The sequence below is a fragment of the Sceloporus undulatus genome, chromosome 2 (genome assembly GCF_019175285.1).
Source record: "Sceloporus undulatus isolate JIND9_A2432 ecotype Alabama chromosome 2, SceUnd_v1.1, whole genome shotgun sequence".
NCBI classification, from domain to species: domain Eukaryota; kingdom Metazoa; phylum Chordata; class Lepidosauria; order Squamata; family Phrynosomatidae; genus Sceloporus; species Sceloporus undulatus.
Genome location: NC_056523.1, coordinates 295,564,892 through 295,583,301, shown reverse-complemented (window position 1 = coordinate 295,583,301; position 18,410 = coordinate 295,564,892). Strand labels below are relative to the sequence as shown.

The following is an 18,410-nucleotide window of genomic DNA, read 5'->3' as shown; positions in this document are numbered from 1 at the left end:
GCCATGTAAATTTGCCTTCTAAGAATAATTAGAGGTTTGTTAATATGGTGAATCAGATAATAAAAATCAAGGAAATGGGCTAATACAATATGAAAGTATTTATTATTCAGCATGATTGTATTCTAAGCAACAATTTGAGGTATATATTATTGGGGTTTTTTTAAAAAAAAATTTTTTTTTTAAATAAGGTGCTTTGGATGCAAGATGTAAGATTTGTCCGGTGGACCAAGGGTTTATTTTAGACTGTCCTGTACCTGTGCTAAATTTCCTTGCCCTGCTCTTTCCTTTTTCATGCCGTACTTCATTCAAGCTTTTCTGCTTTCATAAACCATAGTTCTGGCAACATTTAAACTAAATAACCATGATTTAAGAGAGTCCCAACAAACCACTATAATCCACCCTAAACATTCCACTATGAAATAAAAGATGTTTATTTATCTCCTTGATTTTCTGACACAATTATTCTGTTCTGTTGATGAACTTGGTCAGTGAATTCATTCATTTCAGTGGGCGCAATTGGCTTACACATTGTAAACCACTTAGGGAGTGTTAGGTCATGTGGTATAGAAATGTACTTGCTATTGTTAATATATTTTTTAAAAAACCAAAAAAAGAAAAGAAGAAGCCATTCCGTGCTTAGAATATAACTACCATTTCAGAGCCAATCACATATCATTTTTACCATAGCCAGAAAATTCATTTCAAGATTCACAACTCCAGAAAATGTTCAAATCTTTAGTTTTGACCAGTTAGTCATGGTATGACCTGTTACATCTAAAATAATTGAGAAAACGGATGAATCCACCATGATCGCTACAGCAGTTACTTAAATAAATTACTGGTTTTCCTTCATTAAACTTTTTTGTTGCTTCTGTTTGTGTTTTTTTTATTAACATGATGAAATCTGTCTATGATTTTGAGAAATGTGCATTTCCTTTTCGCAGTGATTTGTGGTTTCCTCAGCCAAAAAGACAGGACAAAACAAGAAAGCCGTCAATAGTTACCATTAAATGCAAGAACAGCAGCCAGTTCTAACAGCTGGAAAGGCAGTGCCTGGAGGCAGCATCATTCAACATTCTATAGGGCTAGTCTTGGGCACCAAATAAAAATGTAAAATAGATTAAGACAAAGTGTTGCTGAAAGCTGGAAACCTGAATCCAGTCTTGCAGATAAAGGAAACATTTGTTTCTTACCTTCTCCCCAGTACTTTGTCTAATCTCTTGATCCTGTCCTGGTCTGAATATATTGAATACTGAAGAATTTTTACCATTATTCTTCACAGTTAGTTTTCAACTTGGTCATTGCATTTTATTACTTTGCAATATCTGCATTTCCCCACTATGTTTACTAATCCAAGTATACTACAGTAATTGTCCGTTGTTGTTGTTAATTGCTGTCAAATCAACTTCAGTTTATAGCATTAGAGATCCTCAAATAGAATTCTTGACACATTTTCTATCTAGCTTTGTAATTCTGGATCTTTAGTATTCATTTAGGCACTAAAGGCTTAATTTAGATTTTTTTAAAATTTACTGATATCAGGCATAGTAACATTCCATTGGCCTGATCTTCCAGTCTTGAGAACTGAGTAGCTAGGCTAAAATGGAGAAAGGACTCTATATTTGCAAGAAGAATGGTATCCGTACAGATTGTTATCAAACTCCTGAACAGCTATGGGCTAATTCCACATGTTCCTTTCAGTCATTTACAATCACTTATAATCTTCATATGTAAGCAGAGTGAAGGGCAGTTGCACAACATTACAATTTACTTTCCATGAGTCAGGAAGTCCATCATTTGCTCATAATGGCATAATGAAAATTTAATCCTCTAATATTATATTTATTGTACACATGAGTCATACATTTACATTCATTCTTAATCAAACATTCCTTTACTCTAAGGATTCATAGCAGGGGTAGGCAAAGCATGTCCCTCCACATATTATCAACATGGCCAATTGTGAGAAATACTGAGAGTACTTTGCCTACCCCGATTTAGAGTGGTTGCTTGCATAGTTTTGGATGTACTCCTTAAAACATCTACTGGGAAGCAAGCCCAGCAAACACATCAGGATTTTCTTCTGTTTAAACGTAGAATTTGTGTTCCATTCAGTTTTGGTTTGAAGATGAAAACTTGATTCTTGAACATACAGGCTAAAATTTTGGATTGTAGTCTTTTCCTCCTAAAGAGACAGAGTGGTCTTTGCTATGCTCTAACTTTCTCACCTATCAAACTATAAGATTAATAAAGGATGTTACTGGGATATTGCTACTTTGAGTACGTGAGGAGTCTGCACATTAAAATTATTGTGTGAATTAAAAACAAGGGAGCTTAGTGTATTTATAGTTTTTCTATTAAGTGCAGCAGTAAGCATAGCTTGAAGGTCAGAAAAGGAACGAAGTCTTGTGCTGCATCCACACTGCAGAAATAATCCAGTTTGACATCACTATAACTGCCAGGGCTCAGTGCTATGGAATTCTGAGAATAGCAGTTTGTTGCTCTGCTCTGGCGCCACAACAAACTACAGTTTCCACAATTCAGTTATAAAGCAGTTAAAGTAGTGTCAAACTGGATTATTTCTGCAATGCAGATGCAGTCTTTGTCCCTAGTGATTTCATCTCCTTATCAGCTATCCTTTCCAACAGTCTTCCACTGTACATGGTGCTTGTATGTGGTTATGGCTATTTGAGATAGCCTGGGGATTCTGTAGCTGTACTTCCCACATCACTAATCAACATTTTCATTTCTTAGCTGATGGATATGTTGTAAGAAGTAGTACAGAGACTTGAAAAACTTCAACTTTCAAACCATGTCTGGGATACCTTGGAATTTCATAACTTCTATGGCAACTATAGGTGTGTTTCAGACTATACGCTGTGGTACACTTTGGATGTAGTGTTTTGTAATAGAATAGGGAGAAATGATATGAAGGTTGGGAACCAGTGATGATTCCACTGTTGAGGACCCATTCAGGATTGTAACCTCTGCAAGGGTCAGTCTGTATGGTCCACCCTAGAAAATGATGGGTGCAAATGTAGCATGCATGGTGGTATAGAAATCTGTTGGATGTTCCAAAAATTATAGGTGTAGCCATGTTTAAAAGCTCATCAGTCAGTTAGTTTCAGACTTTCCAACAAAACTCTTGAAGATCTTAAAGAAGATTTTGGATTCCAAATTTTGGGATGTTATTGTTGTTTTTAAAAGGGGTAGTTCACCAAAAATTTGCAAGGGAAAGATAGAGTATTATGTATGAATTCAAACGTGTAATATATTTGGAAGATTAGCATACTGAAAAAAATCCCAAGTAAGAAAAAAAAATTCCTCTCTGAAAGTAGGAAACAAATAACAGTTGTTCATCTGGGAGTTGATGCCCATTCATTGTAAATGTTCTTTGTTTGTCTTTTAACGGAATAAACTATAGTTAATTGCTAAATCTGCAAGTTTAACCTGGGATCATGGTTTTAGGTAATAATTTTGGACAGTGAATTGGTGCAAAGTAATTAAAACAAAACAGATACAGAATATATTTGAAAAAAAAGTACACTTTTGCAATTTATCACAGTTTTTAGGATTATACAATGAAGCATAAAATTTTAATATCATAAAGTGGAGTAGTTAAGCACCAGGTTGTAAACCCAGACAAGTCAAAATTGCAAATAAGTAAGGTATAACCCCATTTGTAAGCATGTAATTTTTACTCATACTATAAAAGGCAAAAAGCAAAGAATTTTCCATGCAATTGCATTTTCATAACGCTTTTATTAATATGTATTGCTATTAGCTTAGCTGTAATAGTAATCCAATCCAAATTCACTAAATTCTCTTTCCATTTCTTCAAGAAAAGTATTCCTATTTTAATTTGCAATATGAAAAACTGGTACAATTTACCAAAAATTTGGGTGATCAGTATATATCCACAAATAAGTCCAGTGAGCTTACTTCTGTGTCAACATGCATCGATGTGCAGTGCACTATTATCTCAGCAAACTATCTTTTATAATGACTACATGTGTTGATTGCCCAATTTGACAGACATAGTCTATACAGCTATGCGTTTTATCATCTACACTTACAAGTATTGCATCCTTAAATAAAACGTATATTTTTACTGTTTTCCAAATGCAGAGGAAAAAGCTGTCCCAAACAGCATAGTTGCAGAATACTTAGAAGAGAAGAAGAAATATGAACAACTGAGGAAGCAACAGCCAAAGAAAGGGTCATCTCGTGAAGACCAGGTAAACAACTGAATAATTGATCTGGTATATTATTGAAATCAGAGTGATTTTTTTAGAAATGGATTTTTTCTCTCCATTAGGTTATTTACCAAGGAACCCCTGTTTATTCCTATCCAGACTATGTATTGCAAGTAACTATTGGTAAAAATGGGCAGGCTTCCTTTAAATGTCATTTATATATTATTACTCATCTGTTCATTGAGGAACTCTTAATTCTCATTCAGTTTCTAACGGACTGCCACAACAGTTGCATGAGAAAGTGACTGAGTCAGACAGGTTAGGGCAAAGTCTGCAGTGGGGAAAGACAGGTAGGTAGAGCAGCTTCAGAAAATATCCCTCAAAGAAACAGAGATACAAGAGGGCAGCTTGTTTTTCTTCATAATCTCTGTGTTGAAACTAACGCAGAAGAAAGGAAAGTAGCATTAGACAGTGACAGAGCTCAGAACAAGCTGCTCGCAAAGGGTCCAGTGCTCAGGTCCAAGTATCTAGCACATTATAGTTATATTTGCATGGCATGGCATAATGGGTGAACATTTCAAAACCACTGTGATAAATTTTCTGAGCATGTGTGTGCACATGCAAACACACACACAAACACACCAAACTGGTAATGATGATGATGCTCATGATTTATGAATGGATAAGACAGCAGCATAAAGCTCTTCAGAGACCTTTGCAAGAGAATAATTGAGACACCTTTTTTGCTTCAGTCTTCTCAGAAAAGGCATTGGGTGCTCAACATGAGGATAATGGAGCAGAGGACAGAACAGGGAACTTTCAGCACAGAATAAGTAAGAGATAGTACAAGAATACCTGTTTAACCTAAATGAATATAATAATAATAACTTTATTACGGCCATTTGGTCAGCACAATTACAAAATTCCAATTTAAAACACAACATAGGTTCATGTACAGGCAGATTGGAGAGTATAAACAAATGACAGTCTATAAAAAGTAAGGATAAAAAGCAAGGATAGGACTGCACGATCAGAATATAAGTCTCCAGGACCAGATGAACTACATCCAAGGGTATTAAAAGAACTGGCAAATATAATATCAGAACCATTGGCAATAATCTTTGAGAACTCCTGGAGAACAGGAAAAGTCCCAGCAGACTGGAGGAGGGCAAATGTTCTTCAAAAAGGGGAAAAAAGAGGATCCAAACAATCATCGTCCAGTTAGTCTGACATCTATACCAGGAAAGATTCTAAGCAGATCATTAAATAGAGAGTCTGTGAACATCTAGAAAGCAATGCCATAATCACAAAGGGTCAACATGAGTTTCAGAGAAACAAGTCATGCCAGACAAACCTGATCTCTTTTTTTAATAAAATTATCAGCTTGTTAGATGAAGGGAATGCTGTGGATATAGTATATCTTGATTTCAGTAAGGCCTTTGACAAAGTTCCTCATGATATTCTTGCAAACAAGCTTGTAGAATGTGGGCTAGACAAGGCAACTGTTACATGGATTTGTAATTGGTTGACTGGCCAAACCCAAAGGGTGCTCAACAATGGCTCCTTTTCATTCTGGAAAGAAGTGACCAGTGGGGTCCCACAGGGCTCTGTCCTGGGTCCAGTGCTATTCAACATCTTTATCAATGACTTGGAGGACAAAATTGGAGGCATACTTATCAAATTTGCAGATGAAACGAAATTAGGAGGAATAGCTAATACCCCAGAGGACAGAATCAAGATTCAAAGTGACCTGAACAAACTGGAAAGCTGGGCCAAGGCTAACAAAATGAAATTCAGCACGGAGAAATGTAAGGTACTGCACTTAGGGCAGAAAAATGAAATGCACAGATATAGGATGGGGGACACCCGGCTGAATGAAACCACGTGTGAAAGGGATCTAGGAGTCCAAGTAGACCACAAGTTGAACATGAGTCAACAGTGTGATGCGTCAGGTAACAAGGCCAATGCAATTTTAGGCTGTATCAATAAAAGTATAGTGTCTAGAATAGATGAAGAGAAGTAATAGTGCCACTGTATTCTGCTCTGGTCAGGCCTCACCTGGAATACTGTGTCCAGTTCTGGGCACCACAATTCAAAAAGGATGTGGAGAAACTGGAGCGTGTCCAAAGGAGAGCAACTAAAATGGTGAAGGATCTGGAAACCATGCCCTATGAGGAACGCCTTAGAGAGCTGGGTATGTTTAGCCTAGAAAAGAGAAGGTTAAGAGGTGACATGATAGCCCTGTTTAAATATTTGAAGGAATGTCATATTGAGGAGGGAGCAAGCTTGTTTTCTGCTGCTCCGGAAACTAGAACGTGGAACAATGGATGCAAACTGCAAGAAAAGAGATTCCACCTCAACATTAAGAGAAACTTCCTGACAGTAAGAGCTGTTCGACAGTGGAACAAACTCTCTCGGAGTGTGGTGGAGTCTCCCTCCTTAGAGGTATTCAAACAGAGGCTGGATGGCCATCTGTCGGGGATGCTTTGATTTAGATTTTCTTCATGGCAGGGGGTTGGACTGGATGGCCCTTGTGGTCTCTTCCAACTCTATGATTCTATGAAACTGGACTGAGGCAAATAGGGCAATTATTCACCTTACAAAATTTGGATATCTCTTTTTAGAACATATATTCATCAACACATAAGCACAAATTTAAAACTAAAACAGTGTGTTCAACTTATTTTACAATACATGATATACAATTTTCATCACTTAATCACTTGGTACCATAGTTAAGAAAGACTGGCATAGTGAATGATGTGTGTTTGTAGTAATCATACTTTAATTCCAGACACTGGCACTACTGGACAGATTCAAATCAAAGCTAAACCAGGCGATAGCAGAAACTCCTGAAAATGAAGCATCTGAACCTGAAGTTGAGGATGATGAAGGATGGTAAGGAATTTTTGGATTCTAGCTTTGTTTAGGAGGTAATACAGTGGTGTCAGAGCCATTAAAACAGGACTTTTTAGTGCTTGCTACCCAGAACTATATATGAGATCCTGGTAGGAAGACTTTCTGATTTCATTTGCTAAAATGCCTTTTAAAATTTAGCACAGACAGTTTACAATTAAGAAGAAATGTAGGGAAGCTTACTAGACTGCATATATCATGAAACCCTGACAGTCTGTTTCACACATCTTAGGAACTTCATAAGGTTATTGGCCAGAGAGGTGCTAATGTTGTCAAACTGGGAAGTAATGATCTAAAATTTCTCTCCCTTGTACAGCATGTAGCCTTTCTTGAATCCAAGTACTAATTTCAAACTTATAAGTATATAAGCTAGAGCAACATATTGGAAATAGTAGTCTAATTGAAACAGACTAGTTCTGTTAGCAACTGCTCTACCAGAGTAACTTTGGTAGCAAAATCAACTTCTGCATGCACAAATGGGATAACCAGGCTTAACACTGGTGCAATAGAGGACTGTGAAATGCTGTGTCAAAACCTGTTTTGGACCTGTAGAAGCTAGAGAAAGACACTGACAGCTGTTTAAAGGGCATTCTAAGAGCCATCAGATCAAGGCCCAATTGATTTTATTTTATAGCACCCTTCAACAGAGCTCCTTGGGTGTTTACAAAAATAAGATAAAATACACAACTTAAAGCACACCAACTTTGTAAAGAAGAAAAATGCATTACACATACACACATGCATATACATACATATACATACAACTGAGAGAATAAAAATGTCTTTGCTCAGCCCTGGAAAGACAAAAATATTGACATCAAGTTGGCTCCTTTAGAGCTCAAATTCCACAAATGAAGCACACTTTTAAGACAGTGCAGTCTCTCTGTTGACAACCTGCCTAATACAAAGAGCTAAAGAGTCGATTACCTCATAGCAAAAAGAGATTGGTATGGAAGCAGGCACTGCTTCAGATATTTGGATCCTAAGCCATATTGAGCTTTAGGGATCATCCACAGGGTCGCCATGAGTCGAGGTTGACTCGAGGGCAGCTAACAACAACAAATCTATTTAGATATGTTCAGACACTTATCCTAAACTTGGAAATAAATTTCATTTCCCATTATAACTCACTTCTAAGTATGGGGTGGGTGAAGTCACTCCACATGGCATATACAGTCCCCATAGCAGCCCATCCACACTCTGACCGAACCCCTTTCCACATCCAGAATTTTGTTTACCGATGGGACATTTTGCTACATTCTCTCCTGTGCTGGGTTTTATGCTTCTGTGAGCCTTTTCAAAATCAGGAATGACTTTATGATTTAAAAAAGGCATCAGTGGCTCTAAAACTGGCCAGGACATTAACAAATACTGCACAGTTTTGGCCTGAAGGATGGGTGAGGTTTTCAGAGGCTCAGCTGAAAAGAGCCTTTTAAATAAGGAAAACATGAATTCTACCTCTCTGGTTTGTTTACTGGTACATCTGAACCTCAATTTCTATTCATTTTTCTCTCCTAATAAACCAGAATCACAAACTACTTACAAATCCTGGTCTATTGTGATGTTAATTAGGAGAGCAACTAGTTAGTCATCACACTTCTAACATAATGCTAAACAAAACATGGATATAGACTTCTTGTTGTGTTTAGCCACACTTGCTAAGCAGGTGCTCTACTGTTTTGGGAAGAGGGCTGCTAAATTCTTAATAGAAAGCAACCTGTATGGATTACTTCATTTGCATCAATTACAGTTAGTCTAATTTGATTCTCAGAGAATTAAAGTATATGAGGGAGAAACATAAACTAATCCTGAGGCACAGCCCTGATGACCAAACCATAGTTTTGTCTCTTGTGTGTGGTTTGAACAGGAAGATTATTCTTATCATTGGAAAGTCATAACTCTTACCTTCATATAGGATCCTATTACAAAAATGGGTATATACTGTAACATTCGAAACAGTTGTTTGTTTAATACGCTACAGTTCATGCTAACAAGATTTCCCCCCCAATGCTATTTAAAAGTCAAAAGAAAATAGCATTAAATATTTATTGGAAGACAAAACACGTAGGTGGTGGTGGAGACATAAGGCCTTGAACTGACATGTTAAGAATAACAATTCTTGTTTCTTTGTACATTTCATGGGTAAAGGACACAGACATTCTCCTAGTGTTGTCCCAAAGACTTTGCTTGCCAAAGGTTGCCTTCATTTGTAAGAGAAAGGAGAAAACTGAATATAAACATGGATGTAGTTAAATGTTCCTTGCAATTTTTATCTATTTTTCTTAAATTCTTGAGGAGTTTACATTCATATGAGGTAGCAGGGAGGAAGGGAGCCTGCTGGGCTTTGCTACATTTGCAGCTACTGTGAAAATGTTCACTGTGTTTTGAATTACCGCGTTAGGAATCCTAGATTATACAGCAGACTTCACCTTAATTTCTGCATTTGCTGTTCAGCTGTGGTGGTCATGGTGCAGTCGTAACAATATAAAAGATAGGGTCAATAATGTGATTGGTTTTGTTTTGCCACAAAGAGTAGGTTGAGAAAATTTAAATCTAATCTGCACTGATACTTCATTTTCATCAAAAATTATTTTGTATCCTTTTTAAATAAAAAATCTTCCCAGGGGGTTGAATTTAATTAAATTACCAGTATGTGACAGAAAGTTCAGAGAAAATACTCAGCAGACAGCAGTGGGTGCAGCTCTTATCTTGTCACAGTCTATTTGTGATATAGTCAACCCTCCATATCCACAGATTCAAGCATCCACTATTTGAAAATATTGAAAAAATGTATAGATTCCAGAAAGCAAACCTTGATCTTCCCATTTTATATAAGGGACACAATTTTACTATGGAGATTATCACACCAGTCCCTTTCTTGCCTCTTTCTCAATGCAGTCTACAATCAAAAATTAAAAAAAACAACCCTTCTTCTGAGTCTAAACTTTTCTTAAATTTTCCTGCTTTTCTTCTTATATTTTATGTGTACAAGTTGAACAAATAGGGTGATATAACACAGCCTTGCCTGACTCCCTTGCTAGTTGGGAACCATTCTGTTTCTCCAAATTCTGTTCTAACAGTAGCCTTTTGTCCTAAGTACAGATTTCTCATTAGGACTATCAGATGTAGTTGCACTCCCATGGCCTTGAGAGCCATCCATAACTTTTTGTGATCTATACAGTCAAATGTTTTGTTATAGTCTATAGTGCACATGGTGATTTTTTTCTGGAATTCTTTTTTGCATTCCATTAGTCATTGTACGTTTGCAATCTGGTCCCTAGTGCCTCTTCCATTCCTGAACTCCCTTGCACTTCTGGGATTTCGTTCTCCATGTATGGTTGGAGTCTGCTTTGGAGAATTTTGAGCATATTATTTTTTCTTGCATGGGAGATTAATGCAGTGGTCCTCTAGTTGCTGCAGTCCTTTGTGTTTCCTTTTTTGTGGATTGGGATATATACTGTTTGTTTCCATTTTGTTGTCCACTGTTTTGTTTTCCATATTTATTGACATATATTAGTTAGCACTTGAGTTGCTTCTGTCTGTGTGCATTGTAGCAGTTCAACTGGAATATAATCTATTCCTGGTGATTTATTTTTCCAATTTTCTCTTATTGTTCATCTACTTCACTTTTTATAATTTGTTGGAGATTGTGACTATCATGGTTCTGTTCCCCCCCCCTCTCTTTTTCCCCCTCTCTTTTTCCCCCTCTCTTTCCTTTACTGCATGGACTATTACTTTTATGATTTTCATCTGTCATCCAACTGTCTTTTGTCATTGAGTGAAACCATAGATAGTACATTTTGAAATATAGCAACATACACACTGTCCTCACCTCATACAGTTCCCTCCCACCTTCATATCATTGTCCAAAGCAAGAAACTATAGTTTGGTTTGGTTTGATTTGGTTTTTCCAGCAAATCTTAGTTTGAAGAACAAGCATAGCTCATAGTTTGCTCAGACTGATTTTTCATAAGCAGGAAGGAATGGAAGAAATAGTAATGTGTGAGGACAGTAGGGAGCATTCATGTGCAGGGATCCTTACTATAAACTCATTCAAAGAGTACCAAACCAATCTTTAGGGTTAATTTTAATCAGGCCATAGCCTGATAAAGACTGTAATAAGAGTATGGATACAATGTAACAGTGGAGACCATACTTCACATCCATTCTGCTACCCTGGAGTAAGTGGTTTTAACACTGTAACATTCAGTATTCAGAAGACTATGAAAAAAGTGCAAGGAATCCTATGGGAAATAAAACATATTTGGATTCAAATTCTCTGCTCATCCCCTCCCATTTTCAAGATCCTTAGCTAGATTGGGTAGCTGGATCCAATTGTGGCAACTTTGAAGGAATGTTTAGTGCTGACTTCCAACCCACTCCTCAAAATATCGCAGTATGGTTGTGATGATTTATTATATATGTTGTGAGTGTGCGTGTGCTTGTGTGATGTGTATAAATTATATGATATCTAGACCATTTTGTAGGTTATGGTTGCTGCTTTTATGGAAAGTGAAAGCAGCCAGTATGCTGCACACTACTGTCAGGGTGTGTTATCTGAAATAAAATGATTGCCCGTAAGACATTCTTATGTGTCCACATGAGTGGCCACACATTGAGGTATAATTTTCATTTTCTGTCAAGATAGAAGCCATTACCAATTTGTTATATTTTCTTTTATTTGGCAGTCCTTTCTCTCTCTGCATTTTTGGCTGAATTGCCATGTTGGCATAGAATACAGCAGACATTTGGGTATTTTTCAGACGTACTGTATTTTCCTTCTCTGTGCAAAAACATTTTTAAAAAAATTACGACTCTACGGTAAACAGTGTGTATGGTGTTTGATAATTACTACCAGATTTTACTGTTTTACAAGGCATTTGAGGAAGCATTGTTAAAAGATCTAACACAAGATTGATAGGATAGAGTTTCATTCTAAAGTTGAGAAATTTATTGGGAGATACCTCTGAAACTCAGCAAAAGTTTTGTCTCCACTCCTGGTTCTGTCTCCACAAAACAAAGAATGTAAAGTCCATATAAAATACAGGTTGTAAATGCGAATGATACACTTCTAGAGCTGTTGATGGGGCCTCACAGAAACCTACAGTCCTTGACCACATGACAATCTTAGATTTGGCACAAAAGCAACAGTTACTACATTTATTCATCTTTTCTTGGCAGTGGCTGGAGATGAGGTGTTCAGTGCTGATAAATTTAAGAGGAACTATTTTCATTACGGTTATTAAGAAGGTGCTTTTGATGCCTTCTGGTTTTGTTTCAACTTTTGTTTTTTATGTCAGTTCCCCCCTCCCCTTCCTTTTTTTGACACATCACAGGGGGTATGTAAGGATAGCTTCCAATGGCAATTCCTTTGAGGTTACCTTACATTGGTTTGTGTGCAGCAAGTTGTATGTTCTGGTACATTCAGCAAAGAAGAGCACACTGATGAGCATGAGGGACAAATCTTCTGTGAGTTTGGATTGCAGTCAGCCAAACAGGAAAAGCAAATTGCAGCTTTAGTCCTGGGACAATTTGTACCATATTGGTGAAGCACCACAGTGGCTGCTCCAGAGTCTCTTGGTACCATATTTCCACTCTGGCAAATGTTGCAGCAGGAATGTGGCAGGCACAGCTGACTAAACAATATATTGCTTGGAGGGGACTCTGTAAGACCCAGCAGGGAGATATGCAAAGAAATCATCTACCTTGAACTTCCAAGCTAGCGCCCATGGCTCACTGGCAGTTCTCTATAGGGCTCCATGGAGAAGAGGCTTCAACAGCATTTCCCTGATTTGGAAATGAATTACGACCACTGAATTTTTCTCTCTGCATTAAAGAGACAATGGAGAATTACCCACACAGTGCCTGTATAACCCAATTTCTGCACCAACTGAAATTTAGCCAGTCGGTTGTGACTGGAGGGCTACCAGCAAATTCATGTCGATGAAAGCAAGTTTGAGGACAGTTAAGCTTGCCTGCCATGCTTTCTTTAATCAGTTGTGCTTTTAATACTTTGGAATCATCTATTATAATTGCAGACCTCTTTGATTTATCGGGCTCAGCTTTGCCTCTGTGCGCACAGATTCCTCTTTTGGCATCATTTTATGTACTTGGAAATGAGAAGTAGAATAAAATAAAATTTTAAAAAAGAATCATATGCCTTGACATATTCATGTTACTGTAAGTCAGTTTTGTGCAAGTAGGATAAGTTTTATTGTACAAAGCAACTCGCTGGGTTTCTTTTGGAACAAAGTTGGAACAAAGTTACAATCTATGTCACAGTTCAGAGGAAACAATACCTCCTTTATTCTGAACACTGGCTCACACTAAAGGCATGCGGTAGATATTTCACACACTCTATTCATCCACATGTGCATATTACTAGCTTCCATTCCTTCATAAGATGATAGTACAACATACAGTTTGTAGCACTATTACAGTGTGTAACTTTTGCTAGGTCCAAAACACACTGCAGAAATCATCCAGTTTGAAACCACTTTAACTGCCCTGGTTCAGTGCTAGGGAATTCTGGAAACTGTAGTTTTGTGAGAAATGGAAACCATGCCTTATGAGGAGCGGCTTAGGGAGCTGGGTATGTCCTGGGGAAGAGAAGATGGGAGGGTGACATGATAACCATGTCTGAAGGGGTATCATTATTGAGGATGGGTCAAGCTTGTTTTCTGCTGCTCCGAACACTAGGAGCAGTGAATTCACACTATAGAAAAAGAGATTCCATCTGAACATTAAGAAGAACGTCCTGACAGTAAGAGCTGTTTGATAGTGGAACATGCTGCCTTAGAGAGTAGTGGAGTCTCCTTCCTTAGAGGTTCTTAAAGAGATTCTTAGAGAGGCTGGATGGTCATCTGTCAGGAGTGCTTTGATTGTGTGTTCCTACATGGCAGGGGGGCTGGACTGGGTGGCCCTTGAGGTCTCTTCCAATTCTGGGATTCTGTGATTCTAATTAACTCATCAAACCACACACATATATAATAATAGAAAGCACACTGCACACCCCAAATCCAATGCAAGACTTTGAGGTTTTGTAAAGGATTGAGATTTGAAGCAAACTATACATAAGTGTGGTAAATATTAATTTTCATTCTTTCTCTATTATGACATGAGAAGGCAGCTTTCACTTAGCATGGACTCATGTCCTAGTTTTTCAGGTTGGTGCAGTAGATTTCATTCTTATATGCTAGTTGATTAATTTTTTTATTATTATGGACATTTTCTGTTTGGATCTAGATTAGGTTGGTTGAAGAGTCTGTTATATAAATATATTCCACTCTGGAAGTGATTACACCAGCAGTTACAAAAGCATGCACAACTTGGGTTTATGTATGAAGCAAGATAGTTAAATGCATTCCCTGGCTATATTTCTAGAGTGCAGCATCAGCCTGTTCAAATGTCTGCTTTCCAGGCTTCGATGTGCTTGATTTTTGAATGCTTCCTAAAGCATTGACATGCTAAGGACCTTGTTGCTGCCTAGAATAAAAATTTCCAAGGGCTCATAAATGTTTCAGTAATTACAAGGTTTGCATGAAAAACCAGATTGAGAATATATTTTCAGCAACATTTTGAGGATAGGAAGACAGACTTAAGATCTTCATTTCTACCATGGCATCAAACATGAGCCATAAATGCTGACAAAATTCATGGCTTGGTTACATGTGTATTTCATAAAACAGACCTCATTCAAATTGACATGACTCTTCTTGGAAGAGTGGGATAATAAACCACTAAAAGTCCTATGATATGGAAATACTTGTCACAAATTTGGCATTAGTGAGGAATGCTTTTAATATGATTCATTTGGTATTAACAAGAAAGAGCCTTGTTGTTATATGGTTCACAACAGGTTTGGGTTTAATTTTTTATTTTTTTTAATTCGAGGAGGCATTCCTCAAGAATATTTACAAACACCCTGCCTGAGGCATGTACCTCAGTAGTTAAGAGCCACATGGATTATATAAGAAACCGTGCCTTGGGCATTGTGGATTATCTTGCTTTCCCACTCACCCACCCTCTCCCCCTTGCTTTTACACTGTGCTTGCCTCAATATGGTTCAGTATCAAAAACAATTAGTTGGATTTGTTGACGTTGCTTTACACTCCCATGATAGCTACAATGGCAAAAAGACTCCTGGTTTTACCAAGATTCCACCTGGTAATTCTGTAGTCTGTGGGAGATGTCATCTTGGCTGTGTCACAGGCTCTCATCTCCAGTTAAGAAGAAAAGGAAAAAAAACCCACAGTGATTTCTCCTCAACAGGTCTGAGACCTTTCCATGGTTGAAAATATAGCACCAGTTACTGCAGCAACTGTACTTAATATTGTCCTGCCCAGTATAAAGTGTTGGTTATTACCTTTAAAGCCCTAAAGGGCTTGGGTCCAACCTCTCTCCAGGACCGCCTCCTTCCATATAATCTTCCCCGCACAGTTAGATCTTCAGGGAGGAATTTGGTACAGCCTTATAAAACAAGGCTGTCCACAACCTCCCAGAGGACCTTCTCAGATATCGCACCCAGATTGTGGAACGGCCTTCCGGACAAGATCGTTCATATTACCACCCTAAACAGCTTTTAAAAAGCTGTAAAGATGGATCTCTTCCAGCAGGCCTTTCCTGAATAGTTCCCCGGACTCTAGAAGAAATCTAACTGCTGACCTCCGACCTCACCCCAGCCATGGTCTGTTGTTCTTGTATTAATGTTTAAATATTTTTTTATTCTTACATTGTTTAATAGTATTTTAAGGGGGAGGATTGAGGGTTTTGGATTATATATTTTTTAATCTGTGTAAACTGCCTTTATTGCATTTTGTAGAGAGGCGGACTATTGTTGTTGTTGTTGTTGTTATTATTATTATTATTATTATTATTATTATTATTATTATTATTATTATTATTATTATGTCCTCTGTAAAAAAAACAAAAGCAATAACTTAGCAAAGTCATAGTACTGATAAATGGGACCAGGTCAGTAACTATTTCTTATGGTTGTTAACTGCCCTCAAGCCAACCTTGACTCACGGTGACCCTGTGGGTGAGATATCTCCAGGATCTCTCTTTCTAATTGTGTTTTAATATGCTGTACCCCTCTTTGAGCCTTGAGGACAGATAATAAATAAATAAATAAATAAAATTGTTATTATTATTATTACCCTCTAGCTTTCCTGTCATCGTTATCTTTTCCAATGATTCATGCTTTCTCATGACGTGACGAAAGTATGATAGCCTCAATTTAGTCATCCTGGCTTACAGGGAGAATTGAGGCTTGATATGCTCTAGAACCCAATTGTTTGTATTCTTGACCATCCATGGTATCCTCAGCATTCTTCTCCAGCACCACATCTCAAATATGTATATTTTCCTATCAGCTTTCTTCACTATCCAACTTTCACATCCGTACACAGTGATGGGGAATACAGTGGCTTGTCCAATCTTCATTTTAGTGTTCAGTTATATCTTTACACTTTAGGATCTTGTCCAGTTCTTTCATAGCTACCAATCCTAGTCTTCTTTGAATTTCTTGATTGTGGTCACCTTTCCAGTCAATATTTGATCCAAGGTATGGAAATTCTTTGACTCTTTCCATTTTTTCATTATAAATTCTCAGATGAGTTCTTGTAGATCTACTGTGATCATTATTTTTGTTTTATTAATGTTCAGCAGTAAGCCCACCTTGGCACTTTCTGCCTTGACCTTCTTCAGTTGTTGCCCAAGGTCTTTCTTAGTTTCTGCTAGTATTATTGTGTCATCTGCATATCTTTGCTTGTTGATGTTCCTTCCTCCAGTCTTCACTCTTCCTGCCTCTGAATCTAATCCTGCTTTATGTATGATATTTTCTGCATACAGATTGAATGAATAGGGTGATAGAATGAAACACTAAATCAGACCACCACCACCCCACAACTTCTTGTCCCTCTCCCGTGGAATAATTAATGCTCACATAACACTCCTGCTCGTGTTTGCATTTTCTTGGTCCTTCTTTATCTCAGTAACTGACATTTAGTACATGGATGATGCTCACAGGTAGGAAGATAAAATGAGAACTGAAGTTTTGGTTCAGCAAGAATAAAAAGCATGGATTTTAGTGTGCTCATAGCATACACCTTACAAGAAGCACCAACTATGAAAATAATACTGGCCTTTCATATAAAGTGGTTGTAAAAATAGCCACAGCATCAAAGAAATTCCCAACACTTGTGTATCTTTGGTGATTCACGTCAACAAATCAGTTCTAGTTATTTTAATTCCCTGCTAGGAACAGGTTATAGTGAATGTGAATGGGTTTTATGTGCTCCATGTCAACTTACCTACTGTGAGAACTGCAGATAAGTCACAGGGAACAGGGAAGCTGAATTAGATGGCAGACAGCTTCATCCCTGCTAAACCAAAAATAGGAGTGCTCCAGCTCTCAGTCCTGACCCTGCCATGTCCTATTTTCATTTCTTTTGGACCATTTCTGAAGGCATTTTTTTTCCATTTTGATTTTTTTTTCTAACTTAGGATAAAGTAACAAGGAAAGCTAAATATAAACTGTTCTGTGAGTAATTTTTCTATAGAATTAATATAGCCATTACAATTCCATATGCACACATTAGTGACTTCAAACTGATGAATCCACTTTATTTTAATTTCATCATGGATATAAATATGACCATTATTTACTTGTTTAATTAAATTTCTTTCCCCCTTTCCCCATTCTTCTCCCATAGACTAAACATAGCCAATTCCTTCATATTTGCCTCATAAGTCTGGTATTCTGAATCTTTTCTTGTTGGAATTGCTTCCTGGACTTTTCTACATTTTGTCATTCTTCCCCTAAAAATACAAGTCCCAAAGCTGGATGCAAGTAAATACTGAGAAGTTAGAACACTTGTTTTTGTGTTGCCTTGTACAGGCAAATTTTTCCCTTTTAATTTGTTTAAGACATTTTTATACTGCTGTTGATAATACTAGATTTTAAAGCAGTGTAAAAAATAAAACAAATGTGAAATAGACTAAAACAAGACAATAGCAAATATAAAATTAAAACAGAACCAAATATCCTTTTATGCATCTGTAAAATATATTAATATGACTGAATAAATAAAGCTGTTTCTGCCTGCTGCTTGAATAACATTAAAGCAGTACTGTACTGGGCAAGCTGCTTGAGGCAGGCCTTTCTACAATCAGTTTGCTGTTGTTCAAAAAGCTCCTCATACTTCTAATGGAATAATTTGGTCACAGGAGTTGGTGAAAGAACTTGTAGAATTTCCAACTTGTAGAGTCCAAGTCCTGGGAAAAGAGCGGGATACA

The 18,410-nt window shown here is 37.3% G+C and overlaps 1 protein-coding gene across 1 annotated transcript in view; it reads left to right on the top strand.

Moving 5' to 3' along the window:
- The window catches only part of CWC27 (CWC27 spliceosome associated cyclophilin), a 160,512-nt gene that overhangs the window by 119,786 nt on the left and 22,316 nt on the right, over window positions 1-18,410 (top strand). The window contains exons 12-13 of the mRNA XM_042452243.1: window positions 4,129-4,238; window positions 6,991-7,094. Coding sequence (XP_042308177.1) covers window positions 4,129-4,238; window positions 6,991-7,094 — 214 coding nt within the window. The remainder of the gene's footprint in view (window positions 1-4,128; window positions 4,239-6,990; window positions 7,095-18,410) is intronic.